Genomic DNA, 26,776 nt, shown 5'->3' with positions numbered 1-26,776 from the left:
ATTCATTCATCAGTGGACATTTGGACTCTTTCCATACTTCGGCTATTGTTGATAGCGCTGCTATAAGCATTGAGGTGCATGTGCCCCTTTGAAACAGCACACTTGTATCCCTTGTATAAATACCTAGTAGTGCAATTGCTGGGTTGTAGGGTAGGTCTATTTTTAATTTTTTGAGGAACCTCCATACTGTTTTCCAGAGTGACTGCTCTACTTTCCATTCCCATCGGAATAGTTTTGCTGCTCTAAAAATCCCTTGTGCTTCACCCATTCATCCTTCTCTCCTCCCAACTCCTGGAAACCATTGATCTTTTTATCATATCTGTAGTTTTGCCTTTTCTAGAGTGTCATGCAGCTAAGAGTCATAGGTTATGGAGCCTTCTCACATTGGCTTCTTTCATTTAGTGATATGCACTGAAGATTCATCTAGGTCTTTTCTTGGCCTGATAGCTCATTTCTCTCCATCACTGAATACTATCCCATTGTATGGACGTACCACAGTTTATTTACCCATTCACCCACTGAAGGACATCTTGGGGGCTTCCAAGTTTTGGCAATTATGAAGAAGGCTGCTGGAAACATTCATGTGCAGGATTTTTTGCAGATGTAAGTTTTCAACTCATCTGGATAAATACCCAGGAGTGTAATCACTAGATGGTACAGTAAATGTATTTTTAGCTTTCTAAGAAACTGCCAAACTGTGTTGCAAAGTGACTGTGCTATTTTAAATTCCCACTAACAAGAAATGAGGGTTTCTGCTGCTCTACATTTTCTCCAGCATTTGGGGTCATCAGTGTTTTGGACTTGAGCCATTCTAATAGGTGTGTAGTGATAGCTCATTGTTTTCATTTGTAATTCTCTAATGACATACAATATTAAACATCATTTTCTATGCTTAATTTCCACTTGTATATTTTTTTTGGTGAAGTGTCTGTTGAGATCTTATACCCATTTTTAAATCCAGCTGTTTCATTTTTTTATTGTGGAGTTTTAAGAGTTCTTTGCAGATTTTGAATACCAGTCATTTGTCAAATATGTGTTTTTACAAGTATTTTCTCCCAAATTGTATTTGTCTTTCCATTCTGGTATTATATTTTGCAGAGCAGATTTTAATTTTAAAGAAGTTCAACTCATCAATTTTTCTCCCATGCATCAAGCTTTTCATATCTAAAAAGTCATTGGCAAACCCAAAGTTACTAGATTTTCTCCTACGTCATTTTTGGGGGGGATTTTTATAGTTTTCTGCTTTAAATTGAAGTGTTTGTACCATTTTGAGTTAATTTTGGGTAAAGTATTAGATCTTTGTCTAAATTCTTTTTGTTTTGCATGTGTTTGAGGATGTCCAGATGCTCTAGCAGCATTGGTTGAGAAGATTATCCTTTTTCCATTGAATTCCTTTGCTCCATCATTACAGACCAGTTGGCTCTATCTGTATAGATGTACTTCTGGGCTCTCCATTCTGTTCCATTAATCTCTTTGTCTGTTCTTTCACCCATACCACACTGTGTCGATTACTGTAGCTTTAGAGCATGTCTTGATGTTGGGTACGGTCAGTCCTCCAACCTTGTTCTTCTATCCTGTGTTGGCTCCTTATGTATTTAAAAGTAGCTTTGTTGTTTTCAGAAAAAATGTGCATGTTTATTAAGAAAAAAATTAGGGGCACCTAGGTGGCTCAGTCGGTTAAGGATCCGGCTTCGGCTCAGGTCATGATCTCACTGTTTGTGGGTTCAAACCCTGTGTCGGGCTCTGTGCTGACAGCTAGCTCAGAGCCTGGAGCCTGCTTCAGATTCTGTATCTCCCTCTCTCTCTGACCGTCCCCTGCTCACACTGTCTCCCTCTGTCTCTCAAAAATAAATAAAAGACATAAAAAAAAAGAAAAAAAAGAAAAAAATTAAACCATATAGAAAAGTAATACATATGTTAAAAGTTTGCTATTATAGAAGATTGATTTCTAATCAATGAGAAAATATTAATAACACAATAGGGGAGAAAGTACCTGAATCATTAATTTCAGACAAAAAGAAAGTTTAGCACCCTACAAATATTTCTCTAATTTAAAATGAAAAGAAATATCAGTAAACTCCCATTTTGGGGTGGCAAAGTGACCAACTCTTGATTTCAGCTCAGGTCATGATCCTGTGGTTTGTGAGTTCAAGCCCCACATCAGGCTCTGTGCTGACAGCTCTAGAGCTGTTTGGGATTCTCTGTCTCCCTCTCTCTCTCCTCTGCCCCTTGTCTGCTTGCACTGTCTTTCTCTCTCTAAAAACAAACAAATAAATAAACATCAAAAAAACCCTTACGGTTTTCTCTTTTGTGCCCATTATTAATCAGAACAGAGGAAATAAAACTCTCAAAAATGATGTAAATTGGAATAAAATGTATAGGTGGCTATTTGGCAATATTTGGAATGTATGTTGCTTGTAGAAAGAAATGTGGTTTCTTCATATGGCATCCCCAAGCTAAAAACAGTACCTGACACATAGTATATCTTCAATAAAGGGTTGTTAAATAAATTTGGAAAATTCAAAATGCAGTTAGTCATTGATAAAGGAATGCTACTCCCTGGAATTTACCAAATGAGTATACATACAGGATTTTTTTTGATGCAGCATTTTTGCAAGGGCAAGTGTTCTTACCACACTCAATGTTCATTGATACAGAAAACATTAAATAACTTTTTATACAATCATAGAATGGAATATTCTGTAGTTATTAAAAAGGAATAAGATAGATCTATATTAACTGATAAGGAACACTGTCAACAATATTACTGTTAAATGGAAAAGCAAAGTATAGAACAGTTAATCTACAATACGAGAATATATAACATATGATCAACTTGTTTTTTGACCCATATTGGAAAGATTCATGTTGTCCAGGGTGTCTCTCTTTGGATGATGGATTGAGGAAGGAAGAAGAGACCACTTTCACTTGAGAATCCACTTACTAGCTTACATTTTCTACTGTAATAAGAAGAACAACCTTTATAATTTCCTTTTTTTTTAATTTTTTTTTAGTGTTTTATTTATTTTTGAGACAGAGAGAGGCAGAGCATGAGTGGGGAGGGGCAGAGAGAGAGGGAGACACAGAATTGGAAGCAGGCTCCAGGCTCTGAGCTAGCTGTCAGCACAGAGCCTGATGAGGGGCTTGAAGACACGAACGTGCGATCATGACCTGAGCCGAAGCCGGACGCTTAACCGACTGAGCCACCCAGGCGCCCCTATAATTTCCTTTTTTAAAAATAGATTTTTGAAAAGATTTTATTTTGAAGTAATCTCTACACCCATTGTAGGGCTTAGACTCACAACCTTTAAATCAAGAGTAACATATTCTATCAATTAAGTCAGCCTGGAGTCCCAAATTTATTTACTTATTTGTTTACTGTTTAAGTATGGTTTATTTTTTTAATAAAAATGTATGAAGTTTTTATGTAAAAATTTAAAAAGGGCAGATTTATTTATTTGAAAGTACCCTAATTATTTGGGGGAAATAAAACATGTTCATTTAGGAATCTACATAAAATGGCAAAAATAAAAAAGATAAAACTAATATTAGTTTGGTAAACATCTTTCTAGCTATTTCTTTTTTTTAAGTTTTTTAAATGTTTTTATTCCTTTTTGAGAGACAGAGAGAGACAGAGTGCTAGCAGGGGAGGGGCAGAAAGAGAGGGAGATACAGAGTCCGAAGCAGGATCCAGGCTCAGAGCTGCCAGCACAGAGCCTAATTCTAATCCATTCTAGGGTGAGAGAGTGAAATGCAGCTTTGGATTATGAACCTAGGAAAGAAAGGTATTGGCCAGGAGTGAAGAGAGTCTCAAGAAACAACAAGTCCAAACAAGTCCGTAAGTTTCAGGCAGTGACTTGGGGCACCGAGATGGAGTATGCAGGCCCTACGGGGCAGGTGGGAGGTGGTGTCCCGGAGAGATGGCCTGAGAAAACTTACCTCTGAGGAGAGAATTGGTCTATACGTTAAGGATAGCCAAAGTGCCGTGACTTATAAGACAAAGACTTACTTGACAGTTTCTCCTCTTATTTTTAATACTATTATGGAGGCACAAGATAGTGTATTTAATGAATGATTCTTCTTTTTAGAAATTTCAAAGACAAGTTTGTTATGTTTGTGACCTTACTTGCTTCCAAGTCCTTCAGAATCATAAAGAGAGTTCTGACTGAGGTTCCAGGTGAGGTATTAAACATTCCACACAGAGAGGTCTGCTATCACATCCAGGAGCCCCCCCCACTGCCCCCACTACCACCTCCTCCACTACTGCCATCAACGTTACTATCCAAGTTGGAGGAACAGAGGCGGGGGAAAGGCAGCAAAGAGAGGGGAAAGGGAGGTAACAATTCCAAATAAGTATGGAAACTAATAATGCTTTCAGGTAAATTTGCTTCATTTCTATTGGATAACAAATGTAGTCAATTAACATTTTCTAAAAATTGCAGTGTAATTAAATACAGTGTGATATTCGTTTTAAGTATACAAGATAGTGATTCAACAATTCTACACATTACTCAGTGCTCGTCATGATAAATGTACTCTTACTCCTCTCCACCTATTTCACCCATTTCTTCTCCACCTCCCCTTTAGTAACCATCAGTTTGTTCTCTACAGTTGAGAGTGTTTTTTGGTTCTTCTTTTTTTCCCCTTTGTTAATTTTTTTAAAGTGGTCTTCACACCCAGTGCAGAGCCCAATGCAGGGCTTGTGCTCACGACCCTGAGATCAAGATCTGAACTGAGATCAAGAGTTGGACGCTCAACTGACTGAACCATCCTGGGGTCTCTCATTTCTTTCGTTTCTTAAATTCCATAGGAGTTGAAATCAGATGGTATTTGATTTTCTCTGACTGACTTACTTAGCATAATACCCTGTAGATCTCATCGATGTTGGTGCAAATGGCAAGATTTTATTTTATATATATATACATATATATATATACACACACATTATATCACCTCTTCTTTATCCACTCACCTATGATAGGTACTTTAAAAATTTTCTGTTAAAAAAACACAAAAATTTGTTGTTGAGGCAAAGCCAAGAGGCCTACTAATATGCTAATAGCTCTAGAAGCATTTATGAAGTGTAAACTTGTAAATAAAATTTTACTATAGGAATGAGTAGCTATGTTTGACACAGATGTGCCCTTCAGGGAATTAAGTCCCAATAAGGAAAGCAGCAAAACATTTCAAACTTTTCAAGCTTTGCTTGTTTCTTTAATCATATTGTCACATGCACACCATATATTAAGGTTGCTAAAGCCCTTTGACTATCACATAGTACACATCTTATCATTTTTCACAGAAAAATTTCCTTCCTAGAAAAAAGATTTTTGCATAGCATATAGAATAAAAATTCTACTGGGAAGAATCTTAAAGATATTTGCCTATTTTCTAGAGCTATTGTATTATTTTACTTATGTATTCATTTTTTCTTTATATACACTTCTCAAAATTAGGTTCTATTTTTTTGCATTTTTATTTATTTATTTAAGTAATCCCTACACCCAGCATAAGGCTTGAACTCATGACCCCAAGATCAAGAGTCAAATACTCACCTGATTTAGCCAGCCAGGATCCCCTAAACTGTGTTTTATTTTATATGTCCAGTTTATTATTATTTGTTAAACTGAATAACTGTAGCCAAGCAACGATATATACAATTTACCATAACATGTTAGTAAATACACATCACAGAATACTGAAACACTCAGATTCAGTTTCTGCTATTAAAAAAAAAACAAAAAAACTTCTCCCAGGGCGTCATTACAGTGTGTGACTCTTCATCTTGAGGTTGTAAGTTCAAATCTCATATTGGGTATAAAGATTACTTAAAAAAAATCCTCTTGCACTGAGTTACTGTTTTCCTTAAATTCGTTTTATATAGAATACATTTTCCCCTAAGCATTGCAGTTTTACATCTTTATGTGATATGTTTTCATGTGATACGGCTCTCAGTGTCCTTTTTGCTCAGGGTAGAAGGAGCAGGCACTTTCTGAATGTCCCCTATTGCCAATTGCTTCTCCACTTATCTCATTTGATGCTAAAAATAATCCTGTTCATTTACAGATAAGAGAGCAGATGCTCAGGGAAGCTTAAGAACTTGACTAAGGCCAGATAGTTTTTAAGTGAAGACAGATTTTTTAAAAATCCAGAGTCTACATTGTTCATTATAGATTATTTTGTCTCTCCGTATTCAAATTTTCAATATGAGGTCATGACTTAGTATTGAGTAATAATGGCAGATTCTAGGATGGTATGCGAAACATGACCTTACTTACATTTCAGAAAAGACGACGTTTATATTATACATGTAAATATATTTATATAATTAATATTAACTCACTAATACATTAGATCATTATATATATGTTGTGTTATATAACAATATTTATTAGTATATTGATATATTATAATATATCATGTACATGTACACATACATATTTGGAAAGACGGAGTGGTTGACCAAGACTGAGATTTAGGAATTAGGGGTGGGGCTCGGGAGACCAGGAGAATACTCTTTCATCTCTAGTTTGTAGCTTTCTGTCAGGAACTTAAAAATGATTATGCATTGCTTTTATGTAAAATATATTATTTTGTCATCAGTACAAAATGGGTTCATTTCTTATTTTGACAACTATCAGCATTCTTGAATACCTATTACTATGCTTACTACTGTAGTCCCATCTACTATATTAAATGTACTCAGCATGTAGGGCAATTTTTACCCACTTAAGCACAATTCATAAGGCCTACGGAGTTGAGTTGAAGTTAACGGGATGTCATATGTAATAAACATTTAAAGTTACTCACTTTGATTTTTCATTTCAAAATACTCCTTAACTAAAGCAGTTTTCTCAGATCTCTAACATTTCCATAGGCCTTATGAATTGTGCTTAAGTGGGTAAAAATTGCCCTACATGCTGAGTACTGTTCTAGATATTTCTGGGAAAGTAGTATAAGAAAGGATGCCTACTGTTCAGAAGTTTATCATCTAGTTCTACTGCTTTTCTTTCCTTTCCTTTCCTTAGCCTACACCCCTTTCCCACATAGTCCTAAAAAAATTCTGTCCTTTAGTTCTTTTTATTAGTCTGCTTGGTTTGGGCATCTCCTATTCATTTTCTTGCAAACTCTTTAAGTAGAACAAAAAAGTATTTTCAGAAAGATAAAATGGAGTACAAAAATAATCATGCTCATTGCACCTGGGTGGCTCGGCCAGTTAAGGTCTGACTCTTGACTTCAGCTCAGGTCATGATCTCATGGTTGGTGGAATCAACTCTCATGTCAGGCTCTGTGCTGACAGCATGAAGACTGCTTGGATTCTCTCTCTCCCTCTCTGCCCCTCTCTTGTACTTTCTCTCTGAAAATAAATAAATTTAAAAAAATATTCATGCCCAAATTTTATTTTATTTTATTTTTTCTTAATTTTTTAATGTCTTTATTTTATTTTGAGAGACAGAGCAGAGAGTGAGCAGGGGAGGGGCAGAGAGAGAGGGAGACACAGAATCTGAGCAGGCTCCAGGCTCTGAGCTCTTAGCACAGAGCCCGACGTGGGGCTTGAACCCACAGACTGTGAGATCATGACCTGAGCCGAAGTCGGATGCTCAACCGACTGAGCCACCCAGGTGCCCTCAAATTTTAAATCAAATACCTAGGTACCTTCATATGGCTGGGATACAACCTTGTGCCAATTTCTCTGAGTAGTTGTTCTTAAATTTCTAGTTGACTTTGCAGACACTTTGCCTAATTTTATTCAGGCACACACAGTTCAGTCACCAATTTTTTGAGTACTTTGTATTTTTTTGGGAATGACAGAAAGATGCATCAGAATATTCAGTGGTAGGCCCATATAAAATTGTTAAGAACTAATGCAAATTGCAAAAATAGAGGACTGCCTGAAAAGACTTTCAGGGTGTCATTCCTAGTATGTAAATGTAAATATCTTCTATCCTGTTTGCAGAGTGTTTTGGAAAACAAGGGAATGGGATGGAAGAAAATCAACATTTAATTCAGACCAAGAAATTCCACTTTCATGGAGAAGAAGGTATTTTAAGAGGAAGAAAAAGAGCAGACCATCAAGAGACTCTGAAGACTATGAGCAGCAACAGATTGATGATCACATAACATTTCCCTGTTCCGTATGCCAGCATGAAACTGACCTACGTGAAATTTTCCTCCATAAAAAGCAACATGTGGCTTGGGCCACCCTGGGGTTTCAGCGGATGGGTGGAAAGAAACAAAAACTCTCGGCAATTGCCGTTCAGAGACAGTCCATAATTGCTAAACTATTGTCATCTTCTGTATTCACTGAAAACACCCTACAGAGCATTAATAATGCTTTTCAGATACTTTGGAAGAAGCCAATACCAGCACATTATAAGATTGTTGATAGCGTTCATAGGAGTTCCGTACATTCTCAAACGATCCATCATCTATTGATTAGAGGTGCAGCTATATGTGAAGATAGAAATTCTACATGGAGAGCTGGCATGAATAATAAATTCGCTGTTGTGAATAATTTTGGCAACAAACCCAATATGTGTTTTTTTGGTTTATTTGATGGACATCATGGTGTCTCAGCAGCAGAACTGACATCAGTGGAACTCCCAATTTTACTTCTCCATCAACTTTCCAGATTTGATCCTTCCTACCAAATGACCCCTGAAGAGCAAAACATAATCAAATCCTTTCACACAGTATTTAAAGAAGAATACATAGCTATAGAAGACCTTTTCTCCTCCATAAAGAAAAGGACAAAACCATTGAAATGTGAGTATGAGAACATACACAAAGCCTTTGCAAAAGCATTTTGGAGAATGGATAGGCTTTTACGTCTTGGAAGAAAAGAAGTATCCAGCGTTCGATGGAGTGGCTGTTCTGCCGTTACTTGTATATTGGAAAGTAACATTAAAAAACCTTTCGCAAAGAAGAGAATCAGTAAACATACGGGTATGGCAGAGAGTTTTCCTTCCCAGATGATGCCACAAATAATTTCCGGAGTACTGCATGTTGCAAACACTGGTATGTATGTTGAGTAGTGCACATTACACCTTATATTTATTTTTTATTCCTGGCAGCAAAACTTCTCTCGCTTCCATAAATATTTAGTGACCTGTGATTTAGTGACTTACTAATTCCTAGAAATTCCGCTGGCTAATTTAAGAAATGATCAATAATCACAGTTTAAATGCAGATCTCAGGCACAAAATATAATTGTAATTTTGGAGGAACATATGTAATAATATGACCAAAATGTTAAATTTCCTAAATAGGGTTGCAATATAGCTGTTGATAAAGGCAGAGCAAATATATTACATTTGCTTAGATCTGAATGAAACAAAAAACATTTATCATACTTCCCATTTTCAGGAGAATGGAAAGTTCTTTGAGGATTGTTACCAGTCTGGTCGTTTGAGCTGGTTAGTTATTCTGATAACAGAATTGCAATAGGTCAAGCGTGCTTATCAGTCAACTAGTATCAATTCAATTTTAGAGAAATAATAGTTTATGCCTCAATTTGATAAGCATATGTTCTCTTCTCCAAAAGAGAAATACATTTCGAGAAATGATTCTTTTTGACTTTAAGAGTTAAAGTTCTAGCTTAGGAACTTGCCAAAATGGAAAGTGCATAGGTTAAACATTTTTAGAAAATTAGCTGAGTTTCATGAGATTAGATTTCCACTACCCCTGTCATGAACAGAGTTGTGGGCTTTTTTTGTTTGTTTGTTTTAAGTAAATCCTACCCACAGCATGGGGCTCAAACTCATGACTCCAAGATCAAGAATCACATGGGCTACTGACTGAGCCAATCAGGTGCACCTGGATAGAGTTTATTAATAATTGTGTCCACTTATCGAATATAGCCTAATTTCTCATTTAGTCTTACAAGAACCCTGATATTTGAAGATATCCTCTAAGTATTATTTTTTTAATGTATTTGACACATGACCTTGTACAAGTCTGAAGTATGTTAATATGATACATTTATATATTGTAATATGATTGCTGTTCAGGCGACAATTAGCACCTATATCATGTTACATAATCATCATTTCTTTTTAGTGGTTGAAACAATTAAGTTCTAGTCTTAGCAAGTTTAATGACTATAATACAGTATTGTTCTCTATATTCCTTATATTGTGCCTTAGATCCCTGAAACTTATTTATTACTTGCTGCAAGTTTGGACCCTTAAACATCTGTTCTATCTCTACCCTTGCCCCATTATCTGTTGTTACAGGAATTTTCTATTTTTAAAAAATGTTTATTAGAGACATAACAGGAGTAAGGGAGGGGCAGAAAGAGAGGGAGCTATGGAATCTGAAGCAGGCTCCAGGCTCCGAGGGGTCTGCATAGAGCCTGATGTGGGGCTTGAACTCACAAACCATGAAATCATGACCTGAGCTGAAGTCAGATGCTTAACCGACTGAGCCACCCAGGAGCCCCTAACGCTAATTTTCCAGATGAGAAAATGGAAGCTGGGAGAGGTGAGATAATTTGTTCAAGGTCTCAGAGGTAATAGGAATCAGAGCCGGAAATGATCCGGCTATGTCAGACTGCATCTGAAGGGGATTGTCTCCAAAGCTTGAGGATGCTGGCCCTCAGAGAGTGGGATATTGTGATCAATATGGCTCTGAACAAAAACAGATCATTACAAAGACCACTCTAATGCCAAGGCCCCTTGAAGTCAGCCTGTATCTGATCTAGCTCTGGTTCAGAGCCCAAGATGAGTACTCCCATTAAGCAATGCCAGTTTCCTCAGAATTTTTGTCATTTCTCAGGCTTTCTGCTGAGGTTCTAGATGGCTTCAGAGCAGGTCTACTTCGTGTACAGACAGTTCTCAGACTTCAGATCCATCTGGGACCGGCCCATATTCTTGGACTTGGGACCTCCATTAGAAAATGTCATTACACATCAGGGTTCTTGTAAAATTAAAGGAATAATTATGAGATAGAGAATAATGAGATGCTATCATTAAATGTCTGATTTACTATGATTCACTACTTTCAGGATCATAGCTATCTGGCTGGTTCTAATCTCCAGGTCAGACATTTGTTGGATCTAATCTCCAGGCTTACATAATTGCGTTAAACTGTTTTCATCTGGGCATCCTTCATTTCAATAGACACAAATAGGTAGGGGGAAAAATCCAACCTCCTTGTGAAAAGGAGGTTGTGATTAATGACAAAAGAGCGCTCCTGGAAGAAAGCAATTTAAATGGGTTACAAAAAATGTTTATAGAAATTTATCAAGAGCATGTTTTGTATTTTATGATACAAGACCTCTAATTATATAGCACGGGGATTTTTTTTCCCTTTAGTTTGTAAAATACTAGTATCATCACAACTCTGGAACTAAACAAAAGAAAACAAAAACCTTGCTTTATAATGAAACATAAGTGCAATAATGAAGCCAATGAATAAATGTTGAATGTGTGCATGTGGAAACAAACACTTCCAAACTGACATTCTTGAGATTTTACTCTTAGCACATCTCATTTATAGTGCATTTTATAATTTCTCTTGGTGCTCTTGTATTTTACTTCAATTAGTCCTCACAGAATTAAAACACTAACAAATGTATTTATACAGCATACATAATTACGCTTTTTCCCTAACATCAAATAAACCACAAATTTTACATTTCTAATTAACCACGCTATTTCCTTATAAACATAAGGGATTCTTATTTGAGCCCTTAATTTTCCCCAATGCTTTATTTTTAATAGCTTTATTGAGATGTAATTCATAAAGCACATAATTCACCCATGTACAGTTCTGTGGTTTTTAGTACATTCTATTTACAGATATGTGCAACTATCACCACATTCAATTTTCGAAAATTTTGTCATTTTACAAAGAAACCCAGTACCCGTTAGCAACCAGCTCCCTGACCTGCCACTTCTCGAGGTCCAAGCAGCCATTAATCTACATTCTGTTTCCATACATTCCCCTCTTCTGGGTACTTCATAGCAATGTAATCATAGAACTTGTGTTCTTTTCTGTCTACTTTCACCCTGCATGTTTTGCAGGTTCATTCATCCATGTTGTAACATGCATCAGTACTTCTATCCTCTTTGTTGCTGAATAGTATTTCACTGTATAGTTGTGCCACATGTTGTTTAGCCATTTATCATTTGAAAAACATCTGAATTGCTTCCAATTTTTGGCTATTACGAATACTGTGGCCATGGACTTGTGGATAAGTCTTTACTTGCTTGGGTATATACCCAGGAGTGGAACTGCTAGGTCATAAGATAACTCTACAGTTAACCATTAGAGGAACTGCCAAACCTTTTTCCAAAGTGGCCTCACCATTTCACTGTCTTGCCAGTGATGTATGAGGGTTCCAATTTTTACATATTTCCCCAATGCCGTCTTTCTGATTCTAGCCATCTTAGTGGGTATGAAGTGGTACGGATTTGCATTTCTCTTTGTTGACTATGTTGACTACCTGTTTATGTGCTTGTTAATCATTTCACTATCTTCCTCTGAGAAATGTCCACTCAAATCTTTTGTCCATTTTTTAACTTGGGTTGTCTATTGAGCTGCAAGGTTCCTTTTAATATTCTGTATACAGAATCTGATATATGACTAGGAAATATTTTAATTCCATGGATTTTCTCTTTCTTGTGCTCTGAAGCAAAAATGCCTGAATTTTGGTGAAATCCAACTTATCAGCTTTTTGTTCCAATGCTTGTACTTTTGATGTCAAATCTATGAGACCATTGCCTAATTCAAGGCCACAGAAACTTGTATCAGTGTTATGTTCTAAGAGATTTATAGTTTCATCTTTTACAGTCAGGCCTATGATCCATTTTGATCCTGATGGGGGGGGTCCAACTTCATTCCTTTCTATGTGGATACACAGTTGTGTATTGTTCTCTCTCTTACTACTTTCTTTTGAATTGATTTCTTTATTCCTATCTATCTCCTTTGTTGGGTTGTCAATTATAACTCTTTGTTATATTATTTTAGAAGTTTACAGTATATGTCTTTAGATTCTCACAGTCTACCTTCAAATATTATATCATTTTACATATATTATAAAATCTTACAACAGCATGTTTTTATTTCTTCTTTTCAAGACTTTATACTATTATAAAGTATATATGTGTAACATATCTATTTTTTTAACTTGTCTCTTTTTATATAGGCAGATCTAGAAGGTATTTTGTGTTTGTTTCTGGACCACCACAATAAAGAAAATATTTTGATAAAGCAAGTCAAAAGAATTGTTTCCCAGTGCCCATAAACGATGATCATACTACATTGTAGTCTATCAAATGTGCAATAGTTATGGCTAAAAAGCCAAGGTGCATACCTTAAATAAAAAACCTTATTGCTAAAAAAAATACTCTCATCTGAGGTCTCAATAATGTAATCTTTTTGCTAGTGGTGGGTCTTGTCTCTGTGTTGATGGCTGCTGACTGAGCAGGGTGGTGATTGCTAAAGGCTGGGGAGACTGGCAATTTCTTAAAATAAGACAATAAAGTTTGCCACATTGATGGACTCTTCCTTTCATGAGCGATTTCTCTGTAGCTTGTAATGCTATTTGACAGTATTTTACTAACAGAAGAACTTCTTGCAAAATTGAACTTGATCCTTCAAACCCTGCTGCTGTTTTATCAAGTTTTATTGAGTTTATGTGATATTCTAAATCCTTCATTGTCATTTCAACAACCTGCTCAGCATCTTCTTCATGAGGAGTAGATTCCATCTCAGGAAACCACTTTCTTTGCTCATCCATAAAAAGCAAGTCCGTATCCACTGGTTTTATCGTGAGATCGCAGCCGTTCAGTCACAGCTTCAGGCTCCACTTGTCATTCTAGTTCTCTCGAATTTCCACATCTGCAGTTACTTCCTCCACTATTCTTGAACCCCTCAAAGTCATCCGTGAGTGCTGGCATCTACTTCTAACATTCTGTTAATGTTGACATGCTGACCTCTTCCCATGAATCATGAATGTTCAGAAGATTTTGATTTACTCTGCCCAGATCCATCAGAGGAATAATTATCTACGCTGGCTATAACTTTCTAAAACTATTGCTTAAGTAACGATTGAAAGTCAAAATGACTCCTTGATCCATGGGCTGCAGAATGGATGTTGCGTTAGTAGTGAAAACACTACTCTTTTTGCACACCACCAGAGCTCTTGGGTGACCAGTTGCATGGTCAGGGAGCAGTAATGTTTGAATCTGTTTTTTACTGAGCAGGTCTTCATAGTAGGCTTAAAATATTCAGTAAATTGTATTGTAAATAGTTGCAGTCATCTAGGCTTTGTTGTTCCATTTACAGTGTGCGGATGCAGAGCATATTTCTCAAGATGATATTTAAAGGCCCTAGGATTTCTGGAATGGTAAATGGGCATTGGTAAAATAGTGGTTTAGTGTATCTATTCCAATGTCTTTATGTCTAGATTGTAGATATTTTCTCTAAAAATTCCTTTTAATGAAGCCTCAGAAACTACATTTGTACTAGTGATGCAACCTTAATATAATTGGTGAGGTTCATTCTTATGTATTAAAATGTGATTATCCTTACCTTAAGAGGCTGTGAGGATTAAAGGAATCACTTGGTAACCTTGGGAAGAAAAGGACCGGGGCTTGAGGTGTCCAACAATTAAGGAATTGTGAATAAAAGGAAAGTATTTGGTAAAGCTGTGATTGGTCTCTGGATCTACAATAAGCTCATGGGACAGAAAACTAGGTCACTTAGGAAACAAAAGTAGTTTCTGGTAATTATTTCCAGCCCTTTTTTCTTTAAAACCTAATTCACTTCCAGAATCACCTTATTTTATGGAAGGAAGAAACCATATCTTAAATGACACTGACCTTCTACATTCCTCTTCCTCCCTCTCCCTTGCTTGGGGTATGTTGGTGGTGACACAAACCTGATTCTGAAAACACATTCAACAAACACTTGACAGATAGTTGAGCCCGATGTGTACAGTGCTGTTAGGCTCCAGATGTACAATGGTCAACATGGGTTTTATGCTCATACATCCTACAAAATGAACAAAGGGATCTTTTGAGTAACCAGTGAAAACTAGCTCCACATCAGCAAGACTCTCATGCTAATCATCAGTAGGAAGAGACATAGACCTAGTGTCCATGCATACAAATTCAGCCTTTTCTGCCAAAATTTAAGTCCTGCAGACAAACTGGATATAGGTTGTTTCCCTGACCTCATTTACATGCATTTCTGTTATGCGTCTGCTTTAGGTATACCTCATTCATGTTTAAGTTTTATGTTTGTTCATGCTCCTTTTCAATTGCTTTTTCTTTCTCCGCTAACTTCATTTCCCAAGCTCCAAGTTATTGCTCCTTACTTCCTTAAGCCTATGAATCGACATCATAAGAATTTTCTTTAAAAAAAAAATATATACATACATGTATGTCTATATATATATTTTTTTTTTTTCTTTTTTTTAGGGGCATCTGGGTGTCTCATTTGGTTAAGCGCCTGGTTCTTGATTTTGGCTCAGGTCATGATCCCCTGCTTTGTAGGTTTGAGCCCCACATTGGGCTCTGCGCTGGCAGTGTAGACCCTACTTGGGTATCTCTTGCTCTCCCTCTGCCCCTCTCCCACCAGCTCTACCTTTCTCTCAAAATAAACAAACTTGACAGAGCAGGGAAAATCATGAGAAATCATGGCCTGAGCCTAAACCAAGAGTTGGACATTTAACTGATTGAGCCACCTAGCTGTCCCAAATTTTCTTAAAGTTTTTTTTATAAATGGGTCTGAAAGGAAACATTTATAGTTTTGTCTCCATCTCTTTTGGACAGCCTCTCTTCTGGTTTCCCTTCATGGAACACAAAGAAAAATAACCTTTATCAAGGTTCTTCTTACTAAATTACTTAGATCTTCACAATAACCTTGACAAAAGATAGCATTGCAGGTGGAAAACTGAAACTCAGGGAAATAAAGTGGCTAAATGAAGATCAAACATAAAATTGGAATTTATTAAAGCCCAAATGTATCAGATTCCCAAGTGTTCTGTTTCTTCCAAACCAAGGCAACTTTTTCTTCCTGGGCACTCCTGCATCCTAAGTGTTTCATTTCCTTCCACCATATACAATTTCTCCTCCTTTCCCCTCTGGTTCTTACTTTCCTGTTATCTTCAATAGTAGTGGCTTTATCTGAAAAAATACCTTGACTCACTCATTCACATTTAGAATTCCCTGTTTGGGATTCTAAGGTCACTCTGACCGACGTTTACAGGATACTCTTCACCTTCGTAAGTTGGCGGTAACTGAGCAATTGCAGGAGGCGGCTACACCACTGCTCTCTGCATAAGGGAACACTTTGCCTGACTATACATGCCATCTGGAAAGAGCTCGAGTATCACCTCAAAGCACTTTTTCTAATCCCCATATAAATGATGTCCCTCTTCCAGTAACCCTGTTCCACTTTTTTTTTTTTCCTGGTAACATTTCCTGAAGAGCACAATCTCTCCAAATTACTGAAGCTAGTAACTTTGTCTAGGAATTTGATTTACTTACGCCCAGATTCACAGAAAATTTTGCGGAGGGTCTTCAAATCAGTCCATTTGCCTAGTTATTCTCATTCCCTCCACATAGATGTTACAGGAACCTTTCTTTAAAGCCACTCTGTCCTCCCTTTTAAACTGTCATGATCTGTTCCTCTCTCCTTTCAGTTCTCCTGACACTTGGACATACAGTATTACTTAAATCTTCTTCCAATTTCCCATCTTTCTGGGGGCTTTTTGTTCATTATTCTATCATTTCAGCTTAATGTAGTAATGCTTATAACAACCTTATTTACAGCCAACAGCATATGCAACCTAGGCTCAGGACATGCATTAACTGCACATAGTAATTTTTCGTTTTTTCCCAACAGTACTCTTCCAGGGCTGTACTCTTCCGTATCCTCTACTTCCTGGGTTATGCATGAATAGCTGAGACACAGTGGCTGCCTCCCCGTTACTTTTTCCTTCCTGAGCCACTCACAGAGGCAAGGATATGAGTTATTCAGGATGAGCCAACTGTTAGTTAACTCAAAGTCAAGACAGCAAGTACATTGTAGAGGAAAAAGTGCAGCCAAGATTTAATATCCCTTCTAGAAAGTCCTATTATATGGACCCAGAGGGATATTCACAATAGTAAAATAAACACAGCAATTGGGGAGGGGGAGGAGAGGCAAATAGTGCTTAAGGCTCTGCTCACCAACCTCTGAAAAGGCAACTAAAATAAAAATACTGGTTTACCACCTTTCCATTGTAGCAACATAGCTGTATTATGTTCTTTTCAAATCATGCAACAGAGACAGTATTTTCTCTTGTTGCTAAATGGGCTCTGGCCTGCCACATTAACATTCCTTAACTAATATTAAGGAAGTCAGTGGATTTGACTATTCTGAGCCAAATGTGTCTCCAGTGTTTGCAGAGCTATTTATATGTATATGTATATGTATACACATAAAGAAATTTGTAGTTTAAAAGAGGTATTGAATCATGTCTTCCAAACACAATTCAGTTACCCAGGTGGCATGTTCACTATCATTCCATGCTGCTGTGCTGGTACAGAAACAATTTACAACTCAGCCAAAGTCTAGAATTATTTAACTGATTTACCTTCTGTAGAGTGCTTAGAATGACTAGCAGAGGGGCGCCTGGGTGGCTCAGTCGGTTAAGTGTCTGACTTCATCTCAGGCCATGATCTGACAGTTTGTGAGCTCAGGCCCCCATCGGGCTCTGTGCTGACAGCTGGGAGCCTGGAGCCTGCTTTGGATTCTGTGTCTCCCTCTCTTTCTCTGCCCCTCCCCTGCTCACATACTGTTTCTTGCTGTCTCTCAAAAATAACAAAAATTTTTTTTAAGAAAATAGAATGGCTAAGCAGAAAAGACAAGCTAATGCAAAATGTTAATAACCAAACCAGAGAAGTGGTAATGTAATTTTATGATTATCACTTACCATTTTTTGGTTTTAAAAACACTGTCCACATACATCATCGTTAGAATTCCCATTAAATAGGGCTCAGCATATCCCAGACACTAATGCTTCACCCGCATAGGCTCTTCCAACTAATTGCATAGACTTTACTCTTGGGAAATCTCAATTTACCTCAAAACCTGAAGTGAGGAGGTTAGAATTGAACCCCTGTAGCAGCAAAATTGAGATTCCAGATATAGCACTCTGCTTGAAACTGGATATTCTAATGTAAATTTTGCATGATTTCAGGAATTTTAATTCTCAAAGATACTGTAAATGTTCAAACATCATTAATCCCATGTCAGAATAATATACCCTTTTATAAATGATAAAAATAACATATTAAGAAAAACTATTGCTTATGTTTGAATATATAATCATTCATATTCCTAAAAATTTGGGGAAAATGGCTTTCCTAAGAAATTGTGTATCTTTTTAATAAACCAAAGAAAGTTTTGGTAATACAACCTTCCCTCAATCTGTTCAGAACATTGTTCAGATTTTCTTAAGATTTCATCTGAACCATGAATAAACTTTTAAAATGTCAGTTTTCAAAGGGTTTAATTTAATGCTGAATAGCTATTATCCATGTAATACATTAATAATATGTATTATTTTCATTTTACTAGGACTAATAGACTTAAATTTCTTTTTAACCACACAACATGAAACTAGTAAGACTGACATTAACAGCGGCATTCTGTTTCCATCACCCACACCTATATGTTCAGGTTTTAACTTTTACCAGTTACGAAATTATCAAACTCCACTTAAAAAAAAATCAATGCCTGTGTTTTTCATTAAGAAGGCACTTATCGGAACATGTAAAAAGTATCTACTCTGTGGAATATATGTTGGTTATAAAAAAGCTCCAACTTTTGGCTCTATAAAAAAAATATTCAGAAGCTGTTTCATTAAAAAAAAAGTTGATGGTTATTTTTATTACCTGTAGTCTTAGTTATTTTAAGTGCAGTATTTTAAACACTAGCTTTAAAATGAGTGATAAACCGGCCTCCCAATTTCAGATCTTAATGGCCATAAATAGTCCAGTCATATCAATATTTCACTTATGTAAAAAATATTTTTAAATTTCTTGCTTTGTTTATGCACTAAAACGCATAATTAATAAAGTTAACAGCATCCTTGGATACAACTGGATTAGGACCACTTTCTCAAATAATCTTCTAGGTAATGTACAAGCAGTCTTATGCAGAAATGGAAAAGGCTTTTGCATAACCAAAGAACATACTACGCGAAACATAAACGAAAGAAGAAGATTACTTCAGAATGGAGCAATGATTAGTTCAAATGAACCATATGGGCTCCTAGAAGGGCAAGTGAAAACCACACGAGGACTTGGATTTCATGGAAATCTCAAACTGAAAAAATCCATTATTCCAGCACCTCATACTATCTCTGTCCCTATTGATGACTTCTGCCAATTCCTTATCTTAGCTACTAATGGACTCTGGGAAGTTTTGGATACAAATGAAGTCACAGCACTGGTAATGACAATGTTTCAAGTATATAAGGAAATCTGTTTTGTTAAACGAAACAAATCCAAAGACCTTCCGTTTTCCCCAATCAATGAACCAAGCAATACTAAATCAGAAACTAACAGCCATATACTATTTCAGTATGAACCTGAATCTACAAAATGTGTGTCAACTACAAATTCAAAAGAAAATGTGTTTGATTGTTCTATTTCTAAAAATGCACAGACATTTCCACCAGAAATGACTAATCATGATTGTTGCAATGAGAAAGAAACTAAAGGACCAACCACTGTCAATGATGTGCTAGAAAATTCAAGTGAAAAAGAAAAAGCAGCATGCACTAAAAATTTCTATGAAGGTGCAGCCAAGTATATCAGCCATAAACTTGTAAGTGCTGCTTTAGTGGCTGGCTCCAGAGACAACATTACAGTCATGGTAATACTTCTCAATGGAATGGAGTATCAGTTTTTTGACATAAAAGATAAAGTTCCGATTACCCAGATTGTAAAAACGTAAAGACAATTCTTCAGAGACCAGATATTAGCATTATACATCAATACCACACAAATCATTTTTAAGAATGCATTAAAGAAACTGTAAAAGCATATTTTAGGTTATATAATACGATTTATATATGTTCACTGTTCAGAACACACCAAAAAAGAGAAAAAACAGCACTTGCTTTTATACCACTTTATTCCAACCTGAGCACCTCAATATAAAACTAAACACTGGTGAACTGTTTTCCTTACCAATTATGAATTACTGTAAATGTACAAGTTCTGCTAGCAGTTCAACACTTAAATAGATTAAATCATCTCTGACACATGGTAGATTTCATATAATGAAAATACCTAAAACAATTAGTGCAATATACTGAAACTGATCAAAATAAAATGAACTTTGGAAAACAAGGCTGCAAGATTGTTACTAACAAACGGCAATACTTATGTTACAAATTACTGGTACATTGTTTATTATGGTTCTAGCCATGTAGGAACAACTGACACCCTTCCTTTCAAAGGGAGAGAAAAGGTAAAATTAGCTGTTTTAGTAACTGTACATTTTGTATACTTTTAAGCAACTCTTAAATATTACAGAAAAGTAATAAACATATATGGAGACTACAGTGCAGTACCCTATTTACAGTACAGCTGAAGATCGAATTTAAAATAATCAAGTTTGAATGTACATAATTGTTAGTGCATTGACTACATTACGTCAAAGGGAACGAAAGCCCCGTCCCTGCCCCCAAACAACAAAACCTATGTAATAATGGCCAGCAGTGATTAAACAGAAATCACAGACACCTGGTTTGTTTCATTTCTGTTGAAGAGCTCACATGTTTGAAGGGAACACTATCCATTAAGATACATTTATCAGTTTTCATATTCCTGAAACAAGAGGTTATATTTGACGTTTTTTTACCCCACTAAAAATACCAGGGCTGGCTATAATTTAGATGCTACTAATGTTCATTTTCTTGCCCCTAAAGATGTGGGACTGTTTTTTTGTGGTTAATTTGTTAAAATGTGGAATGTATATTTTAAATATGCATACTAAGAGAAATTACCAGTTGCCTGAATACCGTAGCTAAGCATAAATATCTTTAGAATCTCCTTCTAAAAAAAGAATGTTTTTGAAAGCCCCAATTAATAAGTTCCAAATCTTTTTCACAGAAGTGGCTGGTTAACTGTGGGTTTACATCATTTGTCTCTATCCCTGGTGATGAGAACAATTCCCCCTAACCTTAGTCCAAGGAAACAAGCACACACACAGCTCTCATTCCCAGTCCCCCCTTCTACTTCTGAAACATTAGTCAGAGGGTCACATGCATGTTATTTAAAAATTAAGTTCAAAACACTTAAAATAATTCTGTATTAGAAACTTGACTCTATCGTAAGTCTCTTCTTTTTGGAAGTCATACTGGGCTGGTTAAATGCTCCAATTCCACTGTCATTAACATTTAGGAAGCAGAAGAGTATTCCAGCAAGTTCAAACTGGAGGTTTAGTTACTACAACACTGACTCCTGGTTGGCTGCGTGGGTTCAGTAAGGTCTACTCCTCTTCCTCTGGCAGAATTTGCTCCTGGATTCTGTGGTTCATTCTTTGGCAACTTTTTAGCTGAGAGATAAATTGTCAAAATAAACACAATTAGAATATTCATATTAGAATTACTTTCATCAACTTAAAATATTTTTTTCCAGCTAGGTTAACCCAAAGTATCACACAGCAATATGTTCATTCTTTTCAAATGTTTATGGACTATCTACCAAATACTAGATTGGTCAGTCCTTAGGTCAGTGGAGCTACAGACATACAATTAAAACTTAATCTGACTAGGGCTATATTTCTTTATATATATTCAGTTAATAATACAGAAAAGGTATACTTTATTTGATAATCATTATTAATACTTCTATTGTTTAAGAAAATCTAAGTTAATAAAAATGATTGGCCAGTCAATAAGTTTGTAAAGAATCTTAGTTTTTATCAATGTTCTGTAATGTGCCACAAATACTTTTCTGGAACAATTTGGGATTATACACAAACACCATCACCATCACCCCGTAAGAATGTGTCATCTTTCTGTGCTACCTAATTATCAACCCAAATTCTCACAGGTCATATTTCCCATGTTCTTACTGGTTACACATACTTTAACCTTCCAACATCTACCACATTCCTCTTTTATGCCTGATTAAAAACCCTAATCCTATTCTCCAGTGGCTCTGCCTAAGTTTTGAGAGGACTTGATACTGAAGGCTCTATCTCAAAAGATGAGTTCCCAGTTTTGAGTCAGGTGATCTTGGCTTGCCACATTTGGATGAAGCCCTCAACCAGCGATTAGGGTTTTAGTTCTGCTAAACTCCACACAGCTAACGGCTGTTTTCTGGAGCCTGGGTCTCACTGATTTAAAATTCACCTGTTAGATAGTCTGCTTAGATTTCCAAGATCCTTGATGTGGATTCACTAAGTATTACCTACCTCTAAGAGTACTGTTTATATATAAGTGACTAGATACACTGGTCTCTATCAACCTTGGAGAGAGAGGACTATGTCTGAATTCTAGCTTTACCTTAGCCTTGGCTCAGGTTACACAAAAGTTAAATGTTCTAATTCAGTATCTGAATGACTAATTGCATTTTGGATCTTTTATCCTTTATCTGTTGTAATATTACACATGAACATTAATTGTCTTTAGAATCCTAAACTCATTAGAATCCCATTCCACTTCAATGGAAGTGAGAACCAGAACAATGAAGTTTGGGAAGAAAAGCCTTTACCCTGGCCACTTCTGTAGAACTGCTCTATGGATGATAGTGTAAATGGTAATAAAATGGCAAATTTCCAGTCAAACAAAGCCTTGTAGGGACAAAGAAGAGGGTAACATTTATAAATTTTATTATTAAAATATTGTTAGGTTTTGTACTGAGTGATTATTTCTTCCCTTTACTATACTTGTCCATGGCTTTCTGTAGTTAGATCTGAATGAAATTAGAAGGTTGCAGGAAACAAACTGGAGCGAGGAACTCTTACCTTCTATTGGTTTACCATGTAAAGATTAAACTAAAACACAACTCAGAGGTCTCAGAAGCAGTCTCCCGTCTCCTCTCTTATTAAGCATTACCAAAGTGAAGCTGGTACTATTTGTTTGGTATATGGGTAACTGGAGCTTACCAATTTGCCCCTGAATTAGGATTGTTAAGAGGCTAAAATCCTGGATCAAGTTAATGAAGATGTGCAACGAAAGAAGCTATGCACGCAAGATCTTATCAAACTGAAAACAGGTAACTTATTGTAGATTTTCTCCCACTAAATAACTGTACTCCCTAAGTCATTAAGAGCAAAAATACGAGTGCGCTATGTGATCTAAGTTACTAATCTGGTAAAAGAAATAGAAAGGCCACAATACAATTTATGCTTGGTTATCTTTTTAAAAAAAAATTTTTTTAATGCTTTATTTATCTTTGATACAGAAGAGACAGAGCATGAGAGGGGGAGGGGCAGAGAGAGAGGGAGACACAGAATCCGAAACAGGCTCCAGGCTCCGAGCCAGCTGCCAGCACAGAGCCTGACGCGGGGCTAGAACCCATGAACGTGAGATCTGACCTGAGCCGAAGTCGGAGGCTTAACCGACTGAGCCACTCAGGCGCCCCTTGGTTATTTCTTTCAAGGGAAGGAACGCTGTAAAGTCAGAAAAGTAATTGGAAGTTCTAATATGTAGGCTACTTTTTGACTGGAAAAATAACATTATTAACAACACACCTGAATAAACGGTACAAATGAAATAAAGTCTATCTGGGAAAATCTGGCTGGCTCAGTCAGTAGAGCATATGACTCTTAGGGTTTTGAGTTCAAGCCTCACAGTAAGCACACTTATGTAACATGTGCATACTTGCATTATATTTGTCAATAATCAATGATTTAAAAAGAATGTGAGAGGGGCGCCTGGGTGGCTCAGTCAGTTAAGCCTCCGACTTCGGCTCAGGTCAGATCTCACATTCGTGGGTTCGAGCCCCGCATCAGGCTCTGTGCTGACAGCTAGCTCAGAGCCTGGAGCCTGCTTCCGGTTCTGTGTCTCCTTCTCGCTCTGCCCCTCCCCCTCTCATGCTCTGTCTCTCTCTGTATCAAAAATAAGTAAAACATTAAAAAAAAAATTTTTAAAAAAGAATGTGAGAAACAAAAATAGTGCTTGTTCAGGGCAAAGCAGAGATAGAAGTAGTTATTGCTCAGTGAGAAAGAAATCTCTTTATGTCCATATGTTGAACTGATAAATACCACTCTGAGCTTATCTTCCTTTTATGTAAAAAGTATAATCTAATAGAAAACATTTATCCAAATTTCTCATTGAAATCCTTATATAGACATATATCTGCATGAACTATTAGTTCAAAGCCCAGGCTTTCAACATCTAAAAGAAACTTAGCTGGAAAAAAAAAAAAAGTATTGCAACCTAATAAGTAAGTCTTTTAAATTTAACAGCACCACTAAAATAAACCTTAGAATGGATCTAGAAGAAAAGAATCATTTTAAAAAATCAAGAATTTTTAAAAATATCAGGCGCGTGATGGCTAAGTCAGTTAAAATCTGACTCTTGGTTTCAGCGCAGGTCACGATCTCAGTTTGTGGGATTGAGCCCTGCTTCCAGCTCTACACTAACAGCGTGGAGACTGCTTGGGATTCTCTCTCTCCTCCTCTGCCCCTTCCCTGCTTGTGCTTGCACACTCAGTGCACGCTCTCTCTCAAAACAAACAAATAAATAAATTTTAAAAAGACAAACCAAATATGACCCAGTATAACTTGTTTTGTCTATATTTACTCCTTAAAAACTTACCTATTGCCATGAATATTTCATTTACATTCATTGATGTTTTAGCTGATGTCTCCATGAATAATAAACTGTTATCATCTGCATAGGACTGTGCTTCCTGTTTATAGAACAAAACCATGAGATAAATACTTTGCACATACTATACCTGCCTTGAAAAAAAAAGGCTTACTATTCCAACTTGACTACTTACAATGTGCAACTGAATAATAAGCAATTATAATTAAAGGTAATAGAGAGCTAAGAGTACTCTTGTGGTATACTTTTTTAAATTTCCTATTGCCTTAACTTCTTGCATTAGTCCACTCTGATTCATCTGATCTGACACTAAAATCTGATTTCAAATGGTGAGTTCCAGAGGGTGGAAATTACCCTATTCTAAATATAAAAGACTCTTCAATCTCTATGGCAAATTTTATTTATGCTCATTATTTGTAATGAAGACAAAGGTAATGAAAGTATCTAATGTTGTCTTCAAACACTAACTGGCAAGCACTAGTTTAATTTTGAATGTCCTTAATCATTCCTTTAAAAATCAGTACTCTGTATTTTTGTCATGTTTCATATTACATGAATTATTGCCTTTAAGTCTCACAGTTGTGAAGAGCAACCAATTATCTTTCCAATTTAAAGGAAAAAAGAATGAGGTTCCTTTGAATTGTGTAAGAAGGCCAATTCTGACTATAATTTAACTGCCCTCTCTCCCACTCTATGCTGGGGAGATCACCACCTCGGGGTAATAGATATTATACCTCATATGACTATAACCAGAATTAAATAAAATCACAGTTGCTACATGCTCAGCTTATTACCTAATGGTGCAAGAAATATTAGTTCCCTCTCAGTCCATGTACTCCATCAACAGCCATCATCAAAGACAGTTATGCCTTCGTTGATACTACACTATCCGTATATATAGCACATTTGTACAGTAGAAAAGCTGAAGAGGGAGACAAGAGGGAAAGTTTAAAAATGTCTAACTACAGAGACATTTGTTTTAAGTAATTTCACGTTAGGGATGCCTGAGTGGCTCAGTTGGTTGAAGGTCTGACCGGCTTGGGTCATGATCTCATGGTTTGTGAGTTTAAGCCTCACGTTGACTTGCTGCTGTCAGAGCGAAACACACTTCAGATCCTCTCTCTCTGCCCCTCCCCTGCTGATGCTCTTTCTCAAAAATAAACATAATAAATAAATGTGCTTTATTTTGCAGAAGGAAACATTCCTAATTAGCTAGATTAAATAACCTATAAGTGGATTTCTTGATCCTTTATTTTTGTTTTGTTTTAATTTTTTATTTTTTTGAATATAACACTATTTTTTAACATATGCAATTATTTTCCATCATTTACAATACAGTAGTTACAATGACACTCCAAACAGAAAAGCAAAATAAAAAGTCAAAACACCAACTTCTATTTCATGTAATTAGACTTATACAGAAATTAGAAGGTTAAGTAACAACTAGTTAATCACCTAATTTCACAGCTATCTGAAGTGGCAATCATTATATAGCAGCTTATCTAAGATACATTCAAGATACATGACACAATTTATCACTTGCCCATAAGCTACAACACAGCCTGCTTAATACCTTTCCTTAAATTCCACCTCTATACTACAATATACTTGAGGTCCATGCAAAAAAGTAGCTACCTTTTATATAGGAAATGGATGATTAAGTCTTTGGTGTTGTAAAAGCAACTTCATTTAAACATAACCACCCCCACTACCAAAAAAAGAAGAGGAAAAAAAAAAGTAAAGAAAATAATAAGGGAAAAACCCAGGACACACTTCCTAGGGGAAAAAAAAACCATCATGTAATTTCTGTCCTTGACGGAATGTATTAAATAAGCAAACACCCCCAACAAGCAAAACAAGAACTACAATGTAAAAATATTAAAAAAACGAAAACCCTCTCACATGCATAAATGAAAGATTGCACACAAAGAACTCACATCTTTTCAAGCTTCAATAGTAAATATTCTGCTACTATGTATTAAA

At 36.2% G+C, this 26,776-nt stretch overlaps 2 protein-coding genes across 6 annotated transcripts in view; one reads left to right on the top strand and one right to left on the bottom strand.

Moving 5' to 3' along the window:
• Positions 1-4,232: 4,232 nt before the first annotated feature.
• Positions 4,233-26,776, top strand: part of PP2D1 (protein phosphatase 2C like domain containing 1) — a 41,938-nt gene continuing 19,394 nt past the window's right edge. For 3 of the 4 annotated variants that reach the window (XM_029940349.1, XM_029940350.1, XM_029940348.1), the window contains exons 1-2: positions 4,233-4,378; positions 7,958-9,018. In XM_029940349.1, the coding sequence (XP_029796209.1) occupies positions 4,356-4,378; positions 7,958-9,018 (1,084 nt within the window). In that variant the 5' untranslated portion in view covers positions 4,233-4,355. Of the gene's footprint in view, positions 4,379-7,957; positions 9,019-19,135; positions 20,753-26,776 lie in introns of those variants that run through there. The other variant, XM_029940347.1, reaches the window with a different exon arrangement.
• The window catches only part of RAB5A (RAB5A, member RAS oncogene family), a 29,934-nt gene continuing 23,279 nt past the window's right edge, over positions 20,122-26,776 (bottom strand). For both annotated transcript variants that reach the window (XM_029940351.1, XM_029940352.1), the window contains exons 5-6: positions 24,782-24,875; positions 20,122-21,567 (exon numbers count right to left, since the gene is read on the bottom strand). In XM_029940351.1, the coding sequence (XP_029796211.1) occupies positions 21,452-21,567; positions 24,782-24,875 (210 nt within the window). In that variant the 3' untranslated portion in view covers positions 20,122-21,451. The remainder of the gene's footprint in view (positions 21,568-24,781; positions 24,876-26,776) is intronic.

Source organism: Suricata suricatta, chromosome 5, assembly GCF_006229205.1.
Source record: "Suricata suricatta isolate VVHF042 chromosome 5, meerkat_22Aug2017_6uvM2_HiC, whole genome shotgun sequence".
Taxonomy (NCBI): Eukaryota; Metazoa; Chordata; class Mammalia; order Carnivora; family Herpestidae; genus Suricata; species Suricata suricatta.
Note: the sequence above shows the minus strand (reverse complement) of the source record. Positions and strands in the feature narration are given on the sequence as shown.